The 18,296-nt window shown below is 51.6% G+C and overlaps 1 protein-coding gene across 3 annotated transcripts in view; it reads left to right on the plus strand.

Moving 5' to 3' along the window:
* LIME1 (Lck interacting transmembrane adaptor 1) overlaps window positions 1–18,296 on the plus strand; it is a 28,040-nt gene that overhangs the window by 1,609 nt on the left and 8,135 nt on the right. For 2 of the 3 annotated variants that reach the window (XR_013347753.1, XM_077831980.1), the window contains exons 2-5: window positions 11,203–11,350; window positions 13,613–13,664; window positions 16,313–16,400; window positions 16,856–17,307. Coding sequence is in view for 2 of the 3 variants with exons in the window: in XM_077831980.1 (XP_077688106.1) it covers window positions 11,253–11,350; window positions 13,613–13,664; window positions 16,313–16,400; window positions 16,856–17,307 (690 nt within the window). In the remaining variant the exon portion in view is untranslated. Of the gene's footprint in view, window positions 1–7,133; window positions 7,256–11,202; window positions 11,351–13,612; window positions 13,665–16,312; window positions 16,401–16,855; window positions 17,308–18,296 lie in introns of those variants that run through there. The other variant, XM_077831981.1, reaches the window with a different exon arrangement.

Here is an 18,296-nt window from a genome sequence, read left to right on the forward strand (position 1 = left end):
TTGAAAAGTTCTTCTCGGATTTGTTAGTGCTTTATCATTAGCAGCCTCCCATGATACTGTCCTGGGCTGACTGTAGTTCTCGCTGAAGTGAACCGCTCTGGCTTCTTTTGCTGTTGTAGAAATCTTGATAAGGAGAAACCGTCTTTTTTTCAATAACCCCCCTCCTCCTCGCCCCAAGTCCCTGAGAGCCGTGTCAGCCACAGTCCAGCTGGTGATCTCTGGTGGTGCCCAGCTTGTAAGCTTCCTCTTTCCTTCTCCTCAAATAACAGCAAAAAATTGAGCCAATGTTTTGGGGGATTTTGAGGGCATCTCTCTTTCAAGCTGCTATTTCTTAAATGTGGATTCATGTTCATTGATTTTTTTTTTTTTTCACCACAAGGGACCATTGGATCATCTGGTCTGACCTCCTTTTTTACACAACCTGTCGAATTTCATCTCCCAGTGAATTTCATTTCGGGTACTCTTGCAGCCTAGCTTGGATGTAAGCCCTACTTGTAACAGCCAAAAAAAAAAAGTGGGGGGGGGGGGAATCAACAGCAATGAACTATTTTCATGCTTGATTAGCACCTATCTTTGCATGCTTTCCCTACTAATTCTCCTAGTGCCTAGGTGTTTCTGTATTCTGAACACATGCTAATAATGGTAATTGCCTGATCAAAGCTGCTATGGCCTGTAAAGCTTGTCCTCTGTGCAGCACTGCTGTATGTCTTTACCTTAGAGAACAGCTGCAGGGGCTTGGGTCAATAGCTTTATTGCCAGGGAGCTTAATTGCACATTTCAAAGTCCATTTAAGGACTTGATCCTGCAAACCCTTAATTGTGTGACATGCCCTTATGCATGCAATGAGGCCCACTGACTTCCATGAGGCTACTCGCAGAAGGAGAGACTCCTCATGTAAGTAAGGGTAAGCAGAGTCAGCCGTTAAATTTTAAAATTTCAGATGACCCCGATTCATAGTCCATAATGCTGACTCCAGCCTCCCAAAAGTGTTTTTTCTTAAAAGTAATCATACTTTTGTCAACAGATGTAGGATTCCCCTCCCACTCCTCATTCCTGCCTTGTTCTTCTGTTTTTTCTTAAATTCATAGAGTTTGAGGCCAGATGAGAGCATTATCTCATTGTGGGTTCTGGGATCATTTTTTGCTAGTTGAGTGTTCTGACTGTTGTGATTTGTATTTTATGGAATTATTGTACAAGGCCATCTGGACACTTGATGGGCCTTGAGGAAATGTTAAAACCTGGCTGAAAACTTTCAGGAAGAAAGCTGCCTATAACGTGAGGCTGGGGACTCGGCTCGCTGGTGCTACATAGACAGTAATGTTTACCTCCTCACACTTGGTACGTTGATACTAAAGGAGGGATCGGCAACCCTTGGCATGCGGCCTGTCAGGGTAAGCCCCTGGCGGGCCTGTTTGTTTACCTGCAGCGTCCGCAGGTTCGCCGCTCCCACCGGCCGCAGGTTCGCCGCTCCCACCGGCCGCAGGTTCGCCGCTCCCACCGGCCGCAGGTTCGCCGCTCCCACCGGCCGCAGGTTCGCCGCTCCCACCGGCCGCAGGTTCGCCGCTCCCACCGGCCGCAGGTTCGCCGCTCCAGGCTAATGGGGGCTGTGGGATGCGATAGCCAGCACGTCCCTTGGCCTGCACCACTTCCTGCAGCCCCCATAGGCCTGGGATGGTGAACCGCGGCCAGTGGGAGCTGCAATCAGCCGAACCTATGGACGCTGCAGGTAAACAAACCGGCCCGGCCCACCAGGGGCTGTGTGCCAAAGGTTGCCGATCCCTGTACTAAAGGCTGTATCTGTATTATATGGTCCTAAGGCACTGGGTCTTCCGAAAACAGATGGGAGTAGATATTGTGGTAGCTCTGTGCAGCAAACGAATAATCTATCAGTGCGCTGTAGTGCACACCTGACACCGTGTTCATGCTTCTGGACCGCAGCTACACTTGGCAGCATTGGAAGGCTGCTAAGGGGTGAAAAATATTAGAGGATGCATAGTATGTGTGCACCACCAGGTATCCGTCCATTTGAGCGTTAGCTTTGCTTTGCGGGACCCACACTCTGAGGCTGCACTAGGACTGTGCTAGCTAAGGGAACTGACTAAAATTAGGGTTTGTCCTGCGAGTATCCCATAAAAGACCTGTCCCCTCTGAGAGAGAGGCAGTATTATCTAGTAAAAGCATCAAACGGGGAGTCAGAAAATTCAGGTTATCTTCTCAGCTCTGGCACTGACTTGCTGTCTCTTCGGGCAAATCACTTAACCTCTGTCTCAGCTTTGCCATCTGTAAAACTTGGAATAATTCCTCTCTGGGTGTTGAGGCTTTGGTCATTAACATTTTCAAAGGACAGTGAGATTCTCAGGTGGCAGGTGCTGTCCGAGGGCAGCACTCTGTTTGTTTGGGCAAGGATTTGTCGCGCACATTGGCTTGTACCTTCGGGTGCGCAAGCCTGTGAAGAGATCGGTCAGTCTATGGGAGCTGTGGCTTCCTTTGGCTCCCATTTCTCAAGTGGCTTCCCCAGGCATGTGGCCTTCGACTGCTGAGGAAGGGTTGAGGGCTTCTGTTTCCAATGTGATGTGGCTGGAGATTGTGTTGCTTTGTTAGGAGGCTGATCCTGGAGCTGCTGAGTGCACTCCCGCTGTAATCAAGGGGAGATGAGGGAGATCAGCACCTTCTAGGATTGGGCCCTAATTTCAACGTGTGGGGCTGACACTAGGGCCTGCCATGGGCTGACTGAAGCCGGGTAGTTGCCTGACTTTGTTTTCCTTTTCTAGGTACTTTAGTATTGGGCAGGGTGACGGGGCATTTAGGAGGCACACACAGGGCCCAACGGCATGGCTGAGCTGGTTCTTTCCCCTCCAGGGATGCTGTTGAAGTTGTGTGCTTCTGCTCTGCCCGATCCAGACTGCGAGCTGTTTTTCTAGGTAGTGAATCTGTCTTTGTGCCTTCTTGTCCGTTGAGGTGAGCAGTAGCTGTTTCATTGCCTGTCCTTCCTTCACTGACTTCCTTTCAGCATGGCAGCTGCAACGATGGGAGGTTGCCCTAAGTCATTCTCTTGCAACCCCCATCCTTCCATCTGCATGGGGGTGGGAACCCCCGGCTCATTTTGCAGCCTGCCCATAGAGGTTAGGGGGTCAGGAAGAGAATTGTGGATGCAGCTGGGGAACAACTGTGCTTTGCCACATCCTCTGGGGAAGGTGGGATTCCGGAAAGAGCCCTGGAAAATAGGACTCTCGCCTTCTCCTAGTTCCTGGGCTCAGCACCACATCCACCTTGGCAGTGTGGTCCTTGGGTTTATGCTGTCTGTTGGGTTGCCTAGGGCCCTGTGCCTGGACACTTGGCCTGCATGCGTGGATATGGGAGGAGGGCCAGCCACAGATAAACAGGCTTAGGCCAGGTGTGACTTATTTTCCATAGGACTATGCAAAATAAAATACTTTGTCCTTCTACAGCACTCCAAGATTCTCTAGGCCCTTGGCAGACATTAAGACTCCCAAGCTTCCTAGAGCTTCGATACCATTATCCCCTTTTTAAAGAGAGGGAGATCCAAGGCACATAGTGTAAGTGACCTTCCCATGGGCCCCCCGAGAATCAGTGGCAGAGAGGATGCTGGAGAGCTTGCTGCTGACACTCTGGCCTCTCCATGCTGTCTGGCACTACCTCCCCTGGCCGAAGGAGGAGAGAATAGGACAAGGAGGATTCACAGTTGTCTCAGAGCCCAACACATTGTCCGCATCTGTGTTTCTAAAGCTCATTGGGTTGTTCTTTCCCTTTAACAAGAGAACGGCTAAGGCAGGAGAGTCCCCCTCCCAAGAGGTGACTTTTTTGCAAAGAGGGAAGTGGGTGAAACCTCAAAGGCAGAAAATGCATCATTTTCAACGGTGGTGTGACAACACGCATATGGCCTTGAAACTCCCACCCTTAGAACTGCCTGTGACTTGTGCCCTACAGCCAAGTGTTCTATAAACAGGCACAGAGCTCCTTTCTGCACGGGAAGTGCTGCCCAATGGAGAGCCTGGGTGGGTTCAAATATGGCTAATTCTTGCCATGTGGGTGGCACTGAAGCAAATCTTACCCCATCCCTAGTCTGTGCCATAACTAGGTAAACTCTAGTGCTGGCACCCAGTTCACAAACACAGGGCGACATCCTCCACAGCTATGAATCAGCACAGTGACTTTGTGTTGCTTAAGAACTTAAGAGCGGCTGGACTGGGTCAAACCAAAGGTCCATCTAGCCCAGTATCCTGTCTTCTAACAGTGGCCAATGCCAGGTGCCCCAGAGGGAATGAACAGAACAGGGAATCAAGTGATCCATCCCCTGTGACCCATTCCCAGCTTCTGGCAAACAGAGGCTAGGGACACCATCCCTGCCCAGCCTGGCTAAATAGCCATTGATGGACCTATCCTCCAAGAATATATCTAGTTCTTTTTTGAACCCTGTTATAGTCTTGGCCTTCACAACATCCTCTGGCAAGGAGTTTCACAGGTTGACTGTGTGTTGTGTGGAAAAAATACTTCCTTTTGTTTGTTTTAAACCTGCTGTCTATTTTCATTTGGTGACCCCTAGTTCTTGTGTTATGAGAAGGAGTAAATAACACTTCCTTATTTACTTTCTCCACACCAGGCATGATTTTATAGACCTCAATCATATCCCCCCGTAGTCGTCTACTTTTCCAAGATGAAAAGTCCCAGTCTTTTATTAATCACTCTTCATGTGGCAGCCGGTCCATACCCCTAATAATTTTTGTTGCCCTTTTCGGAACCTTTTCCAATTCCAATATATCTTTTTTTGAGATGGGGCGACCACATCTGCATGCAGTATTCAAGATGTGGACGTACCATGGATTTATTTAGAGTCAATGTGACATTTTCTGTCTTCTCATCTGTCCCTTACGTCGACTGTTTTTCAGGAGCCATCTCACAATGCCCTGCACTGACAGTACAACTGATGCAAGGGAGGACGCGTACCACCGACACAAGGAGTTAAGTGTAGACACACTTAATTTTGTAGTGTAGCCGTGGCCTAAGAGAAACCCCTCTGCACGGTGATGATGGAAACCGTGCAAGCACCTTTCTTAGACACAGTTGCTGGTGCCCTTTCAGGGCCAGGCCCGTAGTTGGTAAGAGGCAACAGCAGGTTCATGTCCCACATCACAGGAAGTTTTGCTAACCCCTTGTGCTGTTGCACAGTTTGCTCTTTTCTGCAAAACCTTGCACCGCCGCACACTCTCTCTCGTCTTGTTTCTCTTGCAGCCCGTCGGATGCACTGGAGACCACAGTGAGCGAGCTCGGGGGGTTGGCGGGCCAGGTGGAGGGGAGCTGTGGCTTTTTCGTTTTGTGGTCCCTTTTGCAAGGAGCATGCCTGGTGCAGGGGGGTACAGGAAACTGATTGCCCTGATAGATGGAACTGGAGCCAGCCCAGAAAGAGAGGATGTGACTACATGCCTGCCTGCTTGCATGCAGGAAAGCGTCAGCCCCTTGGGGACGGCATTGGGGGGCCTGCTAAAGGGTCAGCAGCACTACAGATTGTTACTGAGCTGGTGATGTGGCTGAGTCCTTATGTGCCATGTTTAACACCTGGCTCCTACTCACGTGGGTGGGCCATGTTCCAAGCCTCCTCGTGAACAGGGCGGTCAGGCGATAGTCAGGCTGAAGCAGGTTCTAAGATGGCTCTTCTCCCAGCCGGGCCACTCCTCCCTCCTATCCCTCTGGGTGGGAGAACATCCCACATCCCCTGTGCCATGTGATGAACGTCCCCAGTCCTCTGCCACTCGCTCCGGCAGCTTGGGCAGGAGGGGACAGCAGCCGAGACTTCCCCTCAGTGTACTGCCCGAAGCCTGGCTGTGTGCCATGGGAGGCGCAGGCTGGCCAGCGTGGCTGCGTGGAAGCACTCAGCCCTTCTGAAGGGGGCAGTTGGGAACAGGGTACTGCTCAGTGTGGGTCTGTCTGTGGACTGTGCGTGGAGCGAGACACAGCCACTGGTTTGCAGGCCCCAGAAGCTCCTGTGAGACATCTGGCTGCGCCCCAGCCCCATAAGTCAGCACCGCCCCAGTCGTGTGACTTTTGCTACAACCCAGACCTAGTGAATGGCTGGTGCCTTGCGCTGCCAGCGAGGATGTCCAGGGGCTGAAGCCCCAGTCTGGTCTCATGCCTCATGCTAGCAGGGGCTGGGCAAGCTGCCACAGCCAGGGGAAATTAGCAAAGGCCGGGCCAGGAAAGGAATTTGTTTCCAGTACCAGATATGATGTGTGCAGGAGCGGAGAATCCAGCCAGCAGAGGCTGCCTCTTGTCTCTGCCTTTTCCAGGCAGAGGAATGGCTGGCCAGTCCTCTCCAAAAAACCCATCCTGGTTATTGGGCCCCCCAGTCACAGACAGCATCTGAACCAGTCATTGGGGCCATACCTTGAGCCCAGGATGTGGCTGGGCTCATACAGTGGTGACTTAATGTGCATGGGAAATGGAAAAAGGCCATAGCAGGTTTGCAGAAGGCCAGCACTGGATTCTGAAATAGCACCGGGGCGGGCTGAGATTCAAAACCTGCTGCATATCTAGGGCAAAGGGCGGTGAGCCTGCAGCCCTGCTCTTCTGTCCCACATGCATTTGTTCTCCCTTCCCTATTAAGCCCCCTTCTGACCTTGGCAAGGATCAGCTCTCACGCTAAGTATCAGAGACCAGAGAGGGGCTGCTTTCCCCGGCTGGTGTGACCTGGACTCCAAGGCCTGGGGCCACACTCAGAGCTGGTGTCAGTGATGCTGCTCCCCCGGCTGTGTTAAACCAGCTCTAACTCCATGAAGCCAGCGGCATTGCATCTGCTCGCACCAGCTCGGAGTATGGCTCTCGCAGGGGTTGGTTTGCCTACAGGACTCGTGTCACTGGCAAGCTGCTGCTCTACAGAGCTGAACTTCTTGAGGGCCTAAGCCTGAGAGCGGGGAGTGCCTGCTGAGGCCTCAGGATCAGGCCCCAAGGAGAATACCAGAACCACTCCCACTGTACACAGCTGCTAAAGTAGGTCTGGTGGCTGGCTGGGCTGTGGGAAGCAGGCGGTGCGATTAACTGTGAAGCCCTCATGGTTTCCTGTGTGCTGACACAGAGCCTGTTTGCCTTCCCATTGTTACTCACCCCACAACTCAAGCCTGCTTCTGCAAGAGGCCGTGAAGATGTGCGGCCGCTGAGCTCTCTGACGGTGGGCACAGCATTTCCACTCGCCACCCCGTCCCCGGAGCCACGAGACCAGGGTCTCGATGTGCCGGCCAGAGTGGTGAGTGGGGGGAGGGCGTGGGGAAAGAGCAGTTGGGTGACCTGGACGCACGCAGCACGAAAGTGTCTTGCAGGTAGGCCCTGGCCCCAGCTGGACTTGGCCCTGTCAGGCCTGTCCACACAAGCCATATGCGCACATTGGGGCACCTGGTTCCAGTGCCAGAGTGTCCCTTCCACATCCCAATGGGCTGATCCATCTGCCATGTGGTGTTGCCCCAAGGAGGGGGCGCGTGACGGTGTGGGAGCTGGGCTAGTGCAGGCAGGCAGGCTGTTAATGGCAGAGGGCTTCTGGGATGTCCTGGCAGAGTCCGGCAGCAGGCACACACGGGGGTACGAGCTGTGTCCTTCCGAGGAAGGACAGTGGGATTGCAGGGCGGGGTTGGTGATGCAACCACCAGACCAAGGCCGGATGCTCCGGGGGCTGGGAATGGGAACTCCCAGGACTTTTCCCCATGGCAATACTTAATGCCAACCCAACTCTCCCTCGTGAATTTTTTTGCTACACTGAGGCTCCCAACTTTGCATGGACCCAATACCCAGCTTGGGGATTTCAGGCTTGGGGGCTGCCTCTCATTTTAGATTTAAAAATGTGTTGAATCTAAACCAAAAGCTGGGCCCCACACAGAACCTCATGGCTGAAGCTCCCTGAATTTCAGGAGGATCTGACTGTCTGGATCAGAGCTTCTCCTCCACACCATTATACCTTTAGTTTTGGATCAGAACCAGGAGGAGCCTGTTACCCACTGAGATCTCAGGGCCTGAACAGCCATTCTTGGGAGATTTGAACCTAAGGAGAAATCTCATGAGAACAGACGATCTTGCAAGGTTTCCACCAGTGAAGACCAGAATGGCTTGTGAGACAGCAGCACCATGGGACCTGAATCCCAGCCTGGATTCAGCCCGCAACTCCCATGCCCGCTTGCATGCAGAGCAGATGCCCTGTTCTTAGCCCCGCTCAGTGTAAATACCTGGCTGATCTGACTCCATATTCATTTCCAAGCACCTCATAGATTCATAGATTCATAGATTCATAGATATTTAGGTCAGAAGGGACCATTATGATCATCTAGTCTGACCTCCTGCACAACGCAGGCCACAGAATTTCACCCACCACTCCTACAAAAAAACCTCACACCTATATCTGTGCTATTGAAGTCCTCAAATTGTAGTTTAAAGACCTCAAGGAGCAGAGAATCCTCCAGCAAGTGACCCGTGCCCCATGCTACAGAGGAAGGCGAAAAACCTCCAGGGCCTCTTCCAATCTGCCCTGGAGGAAAATTCCTTCCCGACCCCAAATATGGCGATCAGCTAAACCCTGAGCATATGGGCAAGATTCATCAGCCAGATACTACAGAAAATTCTTTCCCAGAAAATTCTTTCCCAGGTAACTTGGATCTTACCCCATCTAAAACCCATCACAGGCCATTGGGCCTATTTACCGTGAATATTTAATTACCAAAACCATGTTATCCCATCATACCATCTCCTCCATAAACTTATCGAGTTTAATCTTAAAGCAAGATAGATCTTTTGCCCCCACTACTTCCCTCGGAAGGCTATTCCAAAACTTCACTCCTCTGATGGTTAGAAACCTTCGTCTAATTTCTAATCTAAATTTCCTAGTGGCCAGTTTATATCCATTTGTTCTTGTGTCCACATTGGTACTGAGTTTAAATAATTCCTCTCCCTCTCTGGTATTTATCCCTCTGATATATTTATAGAGGGCAATCATATCTCCCCTCAGCCTTCTTTTAGTTAGGCTAAACAAGCCAAGCTCCCTGAGTCTCCTTTCATAAGACAAGTTTTCCATTCCTCGGATCATCCTAGTAGCCCTTCTCTGTACCTGTTCCAGTTTGAATTCATCCTTCTTAAACATGGGAGACCAGAACTGCACACAGTACTCCAGGTGAGGTCTCACCAGTGCCTTATATAACGGTACTAAAACCTCCTTATCCCTACCTCACCCCTGTGCTTGCTCTGTTAAGAACCTGCTGATGGGCTAGATTGAAACTTTCCCTCCACCTCCCTTTCTGATTCTACTGCATTAGGTGGGTCAGAGTTCAAATGCAGTCTCGTGCGCTGGGCTCCCATCTTTTTCTCTTCTTTTTCCTCCCTTCCTTTCTTCCAAGCAGGTGCCATTACTCCAGCATCGAGCTGGCTCCAGGACAAAGTGCCACGGCTCCAGAATTCAGTGTTGTCACGCCCACTTGGCCCCGGAATCATTAGACCCCCTGGCTTATAGTTGGAATCCTAGTACTGGCAGCCCCAAGTATTTGAAGATCAGGTGTCAGGCCCCCAGAGATCATAAGAGTGGCTTAAAAATGACAAGATTTTTCAAAATCTTGTCATTTGGGGTCCTTTTTCTTGGCCTCGTGCTGTTTGAGTCTTTAGGGAGCACTTGAGTCAAGTTCTTGAGCGTTTCTAGGGCTAGGAACTTTTTCTTTTAAATGGAAGCTGCAATTGGCACCTAATAACGTGATGCCCCCAGGAGCTGGGGCTTCAAGAAAAGCACCAACTTGAGGCAGACTTGTGATAGAACGGTGAGAATTAGCGATGCCGGAATCCACCTGGCTGGGCTGTGCCAGGAACAGCCGCGTAGGATTCTCCCATGGCTTGGTGCAAAGCAGCAGTAAGGAAGAGGGTGCCCTCTTGCTGAGCTGCAACTCTGCCTTCCAGGGGAGGAACCGCATCCATTCCCCAAAACACCTCTACCTGGGAGATCACAGGCTCACGGCCCACTCTGCCCGAAAGGACACTTGAGATAGAGTACGTACAGGATACAGCCCTGGAGCCCCAGAAACTCAGCAAGGAGGGAGATCTCTTTACTCCAGCCATTCAGCATTTGTCTAGGAAAAGGGGAAATTGGGCCAGATCTGAGACAGTGGCAGCCCCCAGGAATGCTTTGGCTCAAAGCGTCCATTGACGACGTCTGCTTTTTCTTCCTTATTGGCTCCCCCTGGTGGCAAATCCATACGAATTTCAGCAGTTCAGTTCTAGGAGACTTCATTGGCAGGACAAGCTAGATGCAGGTTGCCGAAGTGTAATTCACGAGGCAGATCCTATAGGTAGCTATTGAATGGCTAGTACCTACCTCCAGGGTGGAGCTGCGCTCTGTGCTGGGGTTTGATCCGTTTTTGTTGGACTCCATGTCTATGCTGTTGAATTAAACTTCCTAACTTACAGTAGCTGCAGCGGGAGAGGTGGCGCTTTGGGAAGCGGAGGTAGGAGGAGCAGGAGATCGGCTGCAAGGATTGTGGCTCCCCATCCACGCTGGGAAGATGCTATTGTAGCTGCATTCACCTGAAACTCTTGGCTCAGGTGATGCGACCCACTGGGCCAATCGGTGCCTGAATCCTGGGCTGGGCTACTGCGTGTGGATACATTGCTGTAAACTCCAGACATGCCAACCAACTGCTTGTTATGGTGCTTTGTGCTTGGGATAGACAGGAGGACAGGAGTAGGTGGGGTCTGGCATCATGCTCAGACCTGGCTCTAAACAGACAACCTACCGAATTCTCAATTACTGAGGGACAATCTCCACTCATGGATACATCTTTGCTTTCCACAACCAAATCTCTGTACAACTTCTCATGAGTGATGTACCCGAGTATTCAGATTCTAATATTTAAACTGTATTGTTAAATCTGTTCACCTAAACTTGGGTTATTGCTGATTATGTACTCTATATATGATATGACTTTTAAAAACTAACTTTATATTTGTGGATAATCTAAGCAGTACACCCAGATGTACAGACACTGTTTTCCCAACTTACGTAGTCTATAATTTTTTTAACTTTAGCTTTAATAAAATTTTTAAGCACGACACTATTACTTCCCTCGCTGGCGTGATCCCATGCCTGCCCCAGCCTGAGATGGGGACATTAGATGGCGTTGCCCTCTGCATTCTCCTTCGGGTGCACTAATTACCAATGTTCTCTTCCTGCAGAGCTCTGCGTGAAGTGGATTTCTGAAGTGGCTCCAGATCGTGGTGAAAGGATGGCTGGGCCCCATCCGCCCTCCTTCACTGCCGCCCTGGGACTGGCATTGCTCGGTGTCCTGGTCTTCCTCTCAGCCCTGTGTGCTGCCTGCAGAAGGTACATGTCTGAGCCTCCCTCTCACAGTGTAAACCACGCGTCAGGGTAGAACAAACCTCAGGAGTTTTGCATGGGTCTTGGAAGGGTTAATTCATACATGGATCTCCTTTGGCTTAAGTAGTGGCAGTCTGTATGTCAGCCCCTCTCCCCCACCCCGTCCCTCTGTCCCTCAAATGCAACCAACCAACCATGGAGCCGTGCATGCTGGGGCAAGGCTGGGGGAGCTTAGCTGATGCTGATGCTGTGTGGATACCCACCTATCCCTGTTGCTCAGCAGTGCAGGAGTGTGAGGACCCCAGTGCCTGGATTTCAGTTGCCTGAAACCCCCTGCTGCAGACATGCAACTAGATTCCAAAAGCTCCCACCCTCCTGCTTCACTCCTCTCCCCTCCACCAAGGACTATCCCTGCCAGGTTTGTTCCCCAGCATCAAAGCAGGAACAAAGCTCCAAGCCAGCGCTGCACTGGCTGCAAACAGATGAGTCACAGGCTAGGGAGAGGCTGGTATCTCCCAAACTGGCGGCTTCTTCCAGCCAACCCAAACCACAAGCCACAAAGCCCAGCTAGGCTCCCAGGGCGGGGATGGGATCAGAATCAGCCCTATGCTCTCAGCTACGACTGGGCCTCTCCCCATGCTTCTCCATCGCCTGGTCTTCTGGCCCCAGCACTTGCCTGGCACAGCAGCTGCCCATCGCTGTCATAAAAAGGGGGCTGGACATATCTGTCCTGGCTGAGTACAGTGAGACCTGCCTTAAACCCCCCACCCAAGGGACCAGTAAAGATCCCCCTTCTTGCAGAGGCGGGGCTTGAACTAAAGGCCAGACAGGGTTGTCCTGGGAAGGGCCTAGGGAGACTTAAGGCTGCCCATTGGAGGTGGGGTTGGGCCATTGCTCCCAGTGTCACCATGCCATGTGGCGTGGGGTATGGCTAATAGGAGGAGTTGGCCCTTACGCCACCATAGAGATTCAGAGCAGGGAGGTTAGGGGAGTCTGAAATGTAGGGGGAAGTGATCCTAGCAACACCCCTCCGCCCCTTGGCAGCAGCATGAGCCCAGGAAGGCTGCCAGGGCCCGGAGGCATGTGTCAATCCCACCGGATCCTCATTAAACACTTCCCATAGACTGGTGTGTAAACTAAGGAGGGCACGGCACAGCTGCGGAGATGCCAGGCCCTTTGAAGAGGGAGCCCTGAGGTTTCCATCAGGGTTAGATGCAACTGAGCGTGTCGAAGGTCTTGTCAAGATAAAGGGAGTGGGCAGGATTCCCACGTCGAGCGCAGCAGGGCGCTCTGCAGCACCAGGCTGTCGGAGAGCCCAGACAGGCAGGGCAAAGAGCAGGGGAGTGGGGGCCAAGTGACAGCTGCCCTCAGGAGAAAGCAGTGCTGCAGGTAGCACAGAGAGTCGGCTTGCCACCTCACACAGTGTCCAGGCCTGGCTAGAGGGGGCTCTGGAAAGATACAAGGCAGGACACTCACAGCGGTGTATGGGCACAGTGAATCCTGAGTGGCGGGCGTGCTCACAAGAGCTGTGGGCGTGGATTCAGAGTGGCGGGCGTGCTCACAGGAGCACGTGGGCATAGATCCTGAGTGGCGGGCAGGCTCCCAGGCACAGGTGCAGTGAGGCGGGAACAAATGCGATGCACCGTGTTGTACAAGCTTAGGAGCTGTGCAGTGCCGACAAGATACCAGGTCACGGGCATGCTGCAGCTGGTGCCCGTGCAGGCAGGATGTGGTGTGTTCGTCTGACTGATCCGCGCAGCTGCACGATGCACTGAGTAGTCTCAGGAAGCAGAGAGCGCTCGCCGATGGTGCTCTCATTAGGCTCATTCCCAGCATTCGGTATATGCTCCTAATGTCCGCATGACCACTGTACTGCAGTAGGAAACGTGGCCTTAGATATAACGGTGATGGGCATGGTGTAAGACCCTGGATACAATACACCTGGATCCACTGGGCTAGCCATGAGAAGCAGATTCCTTGGGTGATTAGCATTCACCAGTGCTGCACAGAAACAATACGTTAAAGCTGAGGCTTTAGAAAGTGACCTGTGATTTAGGGTGCCCAACTAGAGACGTCTCACTGAGGCCTGATTCCCAGGGGCAGGCTGAAAATCGGGCCTGTCGGAGGCCTCTCCACAAGGGCCCCCAGAAACACTGGTCGCGTCTGAAAATGTTGCCCTCCAGGCCACAGGAGAGCTCTTCTCACAGGATGCTTGCTGGTGGATCCTTCACCACCATCCAACCTTTGGCTTAATCCTTCTCCTTGCAGGAAAACTAGGAGGAAGGTGGTCCCACCGGACGGGGTGAAGCTGGTAGATGTGGTAAGTGTGCACATTGGCTAGATAAGCTTGTGGCCCCAAAGTCACGCAACAACCAGCGGGAGCTGCTGCTCCTGCTCCAGGGGAGCATGGGTGGCCTAGGGGGAGCCCAGCGGCACTGCCTTAGGAAAGGGCCAGGATGGCCGTCTCCTGGACAGCAGCTGTTGCAGGAAAAGCTCTAGAAATGGGCTGTCTTAGAGCCCCATCCTGCACGGTGCTGAGCACCTTCTCCTGGCTCAGTGGGAACTGGGGGTGCTCAGCACCTCGCGAGGACTGTCTGGAAGCCTCTGGGGAAGAGCTGTCAAAGTGGAAGGTGGAGCGAGTCTTCTCTGCCTGGAGTGAGCAGCCCGCGGGAAAGGGAATTGGGACGGCCTGTCGAAAGGTGTCAGTGGTACTGCTCTGGGAGGGACCAGCTGAGCTGGGAGCCAGGTTGTAGCCGAAGCAGCATATTTTGGTGTCCAGAGATGCACTGGAAAGCTGAGTTATTTTATTCCCAGGCATTAATTCAAAAACACGAGCAGCAGGGGGCTGGAGTGCTCGTTACACAGCAGAGACCAGCCTCCACCAAGCATAGTTTGTGACAGGGAGAAGGCACTGAGCCCTAGCTGTTGCTGGATGGTGCTTAAATCAGAAGGTAAAGTTCACCAGCATGGCACTAGGCGGATGGAGCAGGCTTGCTGGGTGGAGCCGTTTGGGGAGGGCCTGGGGCAGTGCAGCCTGGCTGTAGGGATCCCCCAAAACGGGTACTAGCCAAGCAAATGGCAGGCAGGGTTGGTAAATGCAAATTGTACTGCACACTGGAAAACATCATCCCAAGTACACCTACAAAATAATGGGGTCTAAATTAGCTGTTACCACTCAGAGATCTTGGAGTCATTGTGGATAGTTCTCTGCAAACATCTGCTCGATGGACAGCGACAGTCAAAAAAGCAAACCGAATGTTAGGAAAGGGACAGATAAGACCAAAAATATCATAATGACAAGATAGGTTTCAGAGTAACAGCTGTGTTAGTCTGTCTTTGCAAAAAGAAAAGGAGTACTTGTGGCACCTTAGAGACTAACCAATTTATTTGAGCATGAGCTTTCGTGAGCTACAGCTCACTTCATCGGATGCATACCGTGGAAACTGCAGTAGACATTATATACACACAGAGACCATGAAACAATACCCCCTCCCACCCCACTGTCCTGCTGGTAATAGCTTATCTAAAGTGATCATCAAGTTGGGCCATTTCCAGCGCAAATCCAGGTTTTCTTACCCTCCGCCCCCCCCCACACAAACTCACTCTCCTGCTGGTAATAGCCCATCCAAAGTGACCACTCTCTTCACAATGTGTATGATAATCAAGGTGGGTCATTTCCAGCACAAATCCAGGTTCTCTCACTCCCCTCCAAAAACCAAACACACAAACTCACTCTCCTGCTGGTAATAGCTTATCAAAAGTGAGTCACTTTTGATAAGCTATTACCAGCAGGAGGGTTAGTTTATCAAAAGTGAGTCACTTTTGATAAGCTATTACCAGCAGGAGAGTGAGTTTGTGTGTTTGGTTTTTGGAGGGGGGTGAGGGAGTGAGAGAACCTGGATTTGTGCTGGAAATGACCCACCTTGATTATCATACACATTGTGAAGAGAGTGGTCACTTTGGATAGGCTATTACCAGCAGGAGAGTGAGTTTGTGTGTGGGGGGGCGGAGGGTGAGAAAACCTGGATTTGTGCTGGAAATGGCCCAACTTGATGATCACTTTAGATAAGCTATTACCAGCAGGACAATGGGGTGGGAGGGGGTATTGTTTCATGGTCTCTGTGTGTATATAATGTCTACTGCAGTTTCCATGGTATGCATCCGATGAAGTGAGCTGTAGCTCACGAAAGCTCATGCTCAAATAAATTGGTTAGTCTCTAAGGTGCCACAAGTACTCCTGTTCTTTTTGCAATGACAAGATATAAATCCACGGTACCCCCACTCCTCGAATGCTACGTGTGGTTCTGGGCTCCCCATCTGAAAAAGAGATATTAGATATGGAAAAAATACAGAGAAGGGCAACAAAACTGATTAGGGGTGTGGATCAGCTTCCATATGAGGAGAGATTAATAAGACTGGGACTGTTCAACTTGGAAAAGAGACGACTGAGGGGAGAGAGAATCAAGGTCTATACAATCATGACTGGTGTGGAGACAATGAGTAAAGAAGTGTTGTTTACCCCTTCACGTAGGACAAGAGCCAGGGGTCACCTAATGAAATGAATAGGCGGCAGGTTTAAAACAAGCGAAAGGAAGTACTTCACCACACAGCACACAATGAACCTGTGGCACTCATTGCCAGGGGCTGTTGTGAAGGCTAAAAGTATAATTGGGTTAAAAAAAGAATTAGATAAGTTGATGGAGGATAGGCCTGTCAATGGCTATCAGCTAAGACGGTAGGGGATCCAATCCCATGGTCTGGGTGTTCCTAAGCCTCTGACTGCCAGAAGCTGGGACCGGATGATGGGATGGATCACTCTGTAAATTGCCCTGTTCTGTTCATTCCCTCTGAAGCATCTGGCACCAGCCACTGTCGGAAGTCCAGACACTGGGCTAGATGGACCCTTGGTCTGACCCAGTGTGGCCGCTCTTGAGAGTCTCACCGGTGCGTCTCCTCCTTTCTTTGCAGTCGTTGCTGAGGCAGATGCAGCTCCGATCACTCAGTAAATCTGACACCAAACTGCATGAGCTCAACAGGGTGAAGCACATGGATGAGCGTGAGTGGCTGTAAAATTCTACCGTAGCTGGAGCTGATGTGCAGAGAGATCTGGCGGCTCTGGGGCTGGGAGTGTGCCGATGCAAAGGGAGATGGTGTCTATGCCTGAGGAGCAGCGCAGCCTTCCAGTTGCAGGGATAGGGTAGTGGTTCTCCCAACATCCTCTCTGGTAGGGCCGCGTTGCCTGCTACTAGATGGCTGGTGTATTCCTGCGATCACACGTGTCCACACGGGGTAGTTGCACGTGCAAGTCATCCTCGTTAGCATGAGCAATGACACTCGCTCACGCTGTGAATGAGCTTCCCAGTGAAGGGGTATTGACAAGGGCAGGGTATTATTAACACTTATCTTTCTAACTCTGCTTGGTGAGTCCATTGAAAGAGCCAGCCAGTGTCCCCTACAAGAGCCAGCGCAGACTCCTTAAGCACCTTCTCTTCTCTTCTCTTCTCTTCCCAGACCAAAGACCAGCCAGCGTGGATTTCCTTTACCCATCAGGGTCTTTGGGGGATGGAGAAGGAGCTGCGCATAGCTCGAGCTTCAGCATCCTGCTACACCGAGAGCTGCCCCAGATCCCCCATTCCAACCCTTCGGCTGATGCCCTGAGTCCTGACCAGACTTACTCGAACCTGTTCTTCTCAGCCCCGCTGAAACCAGCCCCGGAGGCGCTGTACGAGTGTGCGGCCGTGACTCAGGAAGGGCCTCAACCAATGCCCGTCTTGGGAACCCCAGTGGAGGCGTCCCCTCTAAGCGAGGCGGACAAGGCAGTGACGGCTGAGTACGCCTGCGTCCGCAAGGCGAAGAAGAATTTCCAGCCAGAGCTCCAGGACGAGACACAGAGTGAATCCTTTGTGGGGCCTGCGGACCCAGAAGGCTGGGAAGGAGCTGCCTGTAACCCCCCAGTGGTGAAGGTACAGTAACATCCATCACCTCCTCCCACCCTGAGCCTCACAGTGCTGTGGGATGGGAGACGGGCAGTGTCGGTGCTAGGTGAGTAGGAACACACTGCCTGGCCCTGAATGGAAGCCCCGAGCTTGGCTTGCCATTATCCAGGGGGTCGCATTGTTCTTTATTTGTGGGGATTCAGGTGGCCGGGGAGATCTGTGGAAATGGTTACAAATCCTGCCAGCCTCCTGAGTGTCAGGAGGAAGGGTATATTTATTATCGATAGCACCGAGAGGGGGCCATTGCTGGGAGCTGCAGAAACTCAGAGCTCAAGGACTGACAAGCCCCAAAGAGCAGAGTGCTTTATTCTCTGGCCCCTGTTATACAGGAGGTTCAGGGTAAATGATCTCGCCTTAAACTTTATGAATCTACCTATTTTATTCATTATTTGTCAGCTCCTTCCATTTGAAATGTTTCAGTTATTCAATCAAGGAGCAGAAATGTGATTTTGGCAGCCGACTACTCGCCATGAATAATGACTAGTCGAAGCAAACAGTGTGGGAACAGCGAGTTTGAGGATATTCATCCAAACTCGTCACCTCCTAGTAACGAAAGGTGAAGGAGGTGAGAATTGACTTGCAAACCCACTGTCATGGAGATTGGGTCCCCCCTGTGGAATGGGGGAAGAGAACTTGAACGCAAGAAGGAAGCCAGAAGCTCTGGAAAATTTTTAAGCTTTCAGAAAGTTCTAAGTGGAACTAGAGCCTGGGGTCCCAGAATTGTAAATATTGTGCCTGTGAAAGGCCCAAGCGTTGGGAATTGTGTGCGCAATCTTAGTAAATGCACGTGCAAATGTGCATGCCGTTCTGAAAACGTGGGCCTTGATTTCTTTCCCCCTTAAACTAGATTCTCACCTCCTTCCCTTCCCCACTAAAGAACACACTTAACCAGTTAGTGTTGCTTTCATTCTTGGGGGAGTCTGGGTGCAGACTAGCTGCAAGATGACCCTTAGAAG

This window comes from Eretmochelys imbricata, chromosome 13, assembly GCF_965152235.1.
Source record: "Eretmochelys imbricata isolate rEreImb1 chromosome 13, rEreImb1.hap1, whole genome shotgun sequence".
NCBI classification, from domain to species: Eukaryota; Metazoa; Chordata; order Testudines; family Cheloniidae; genus Eretmochelys; species Eretmochelys imbricata.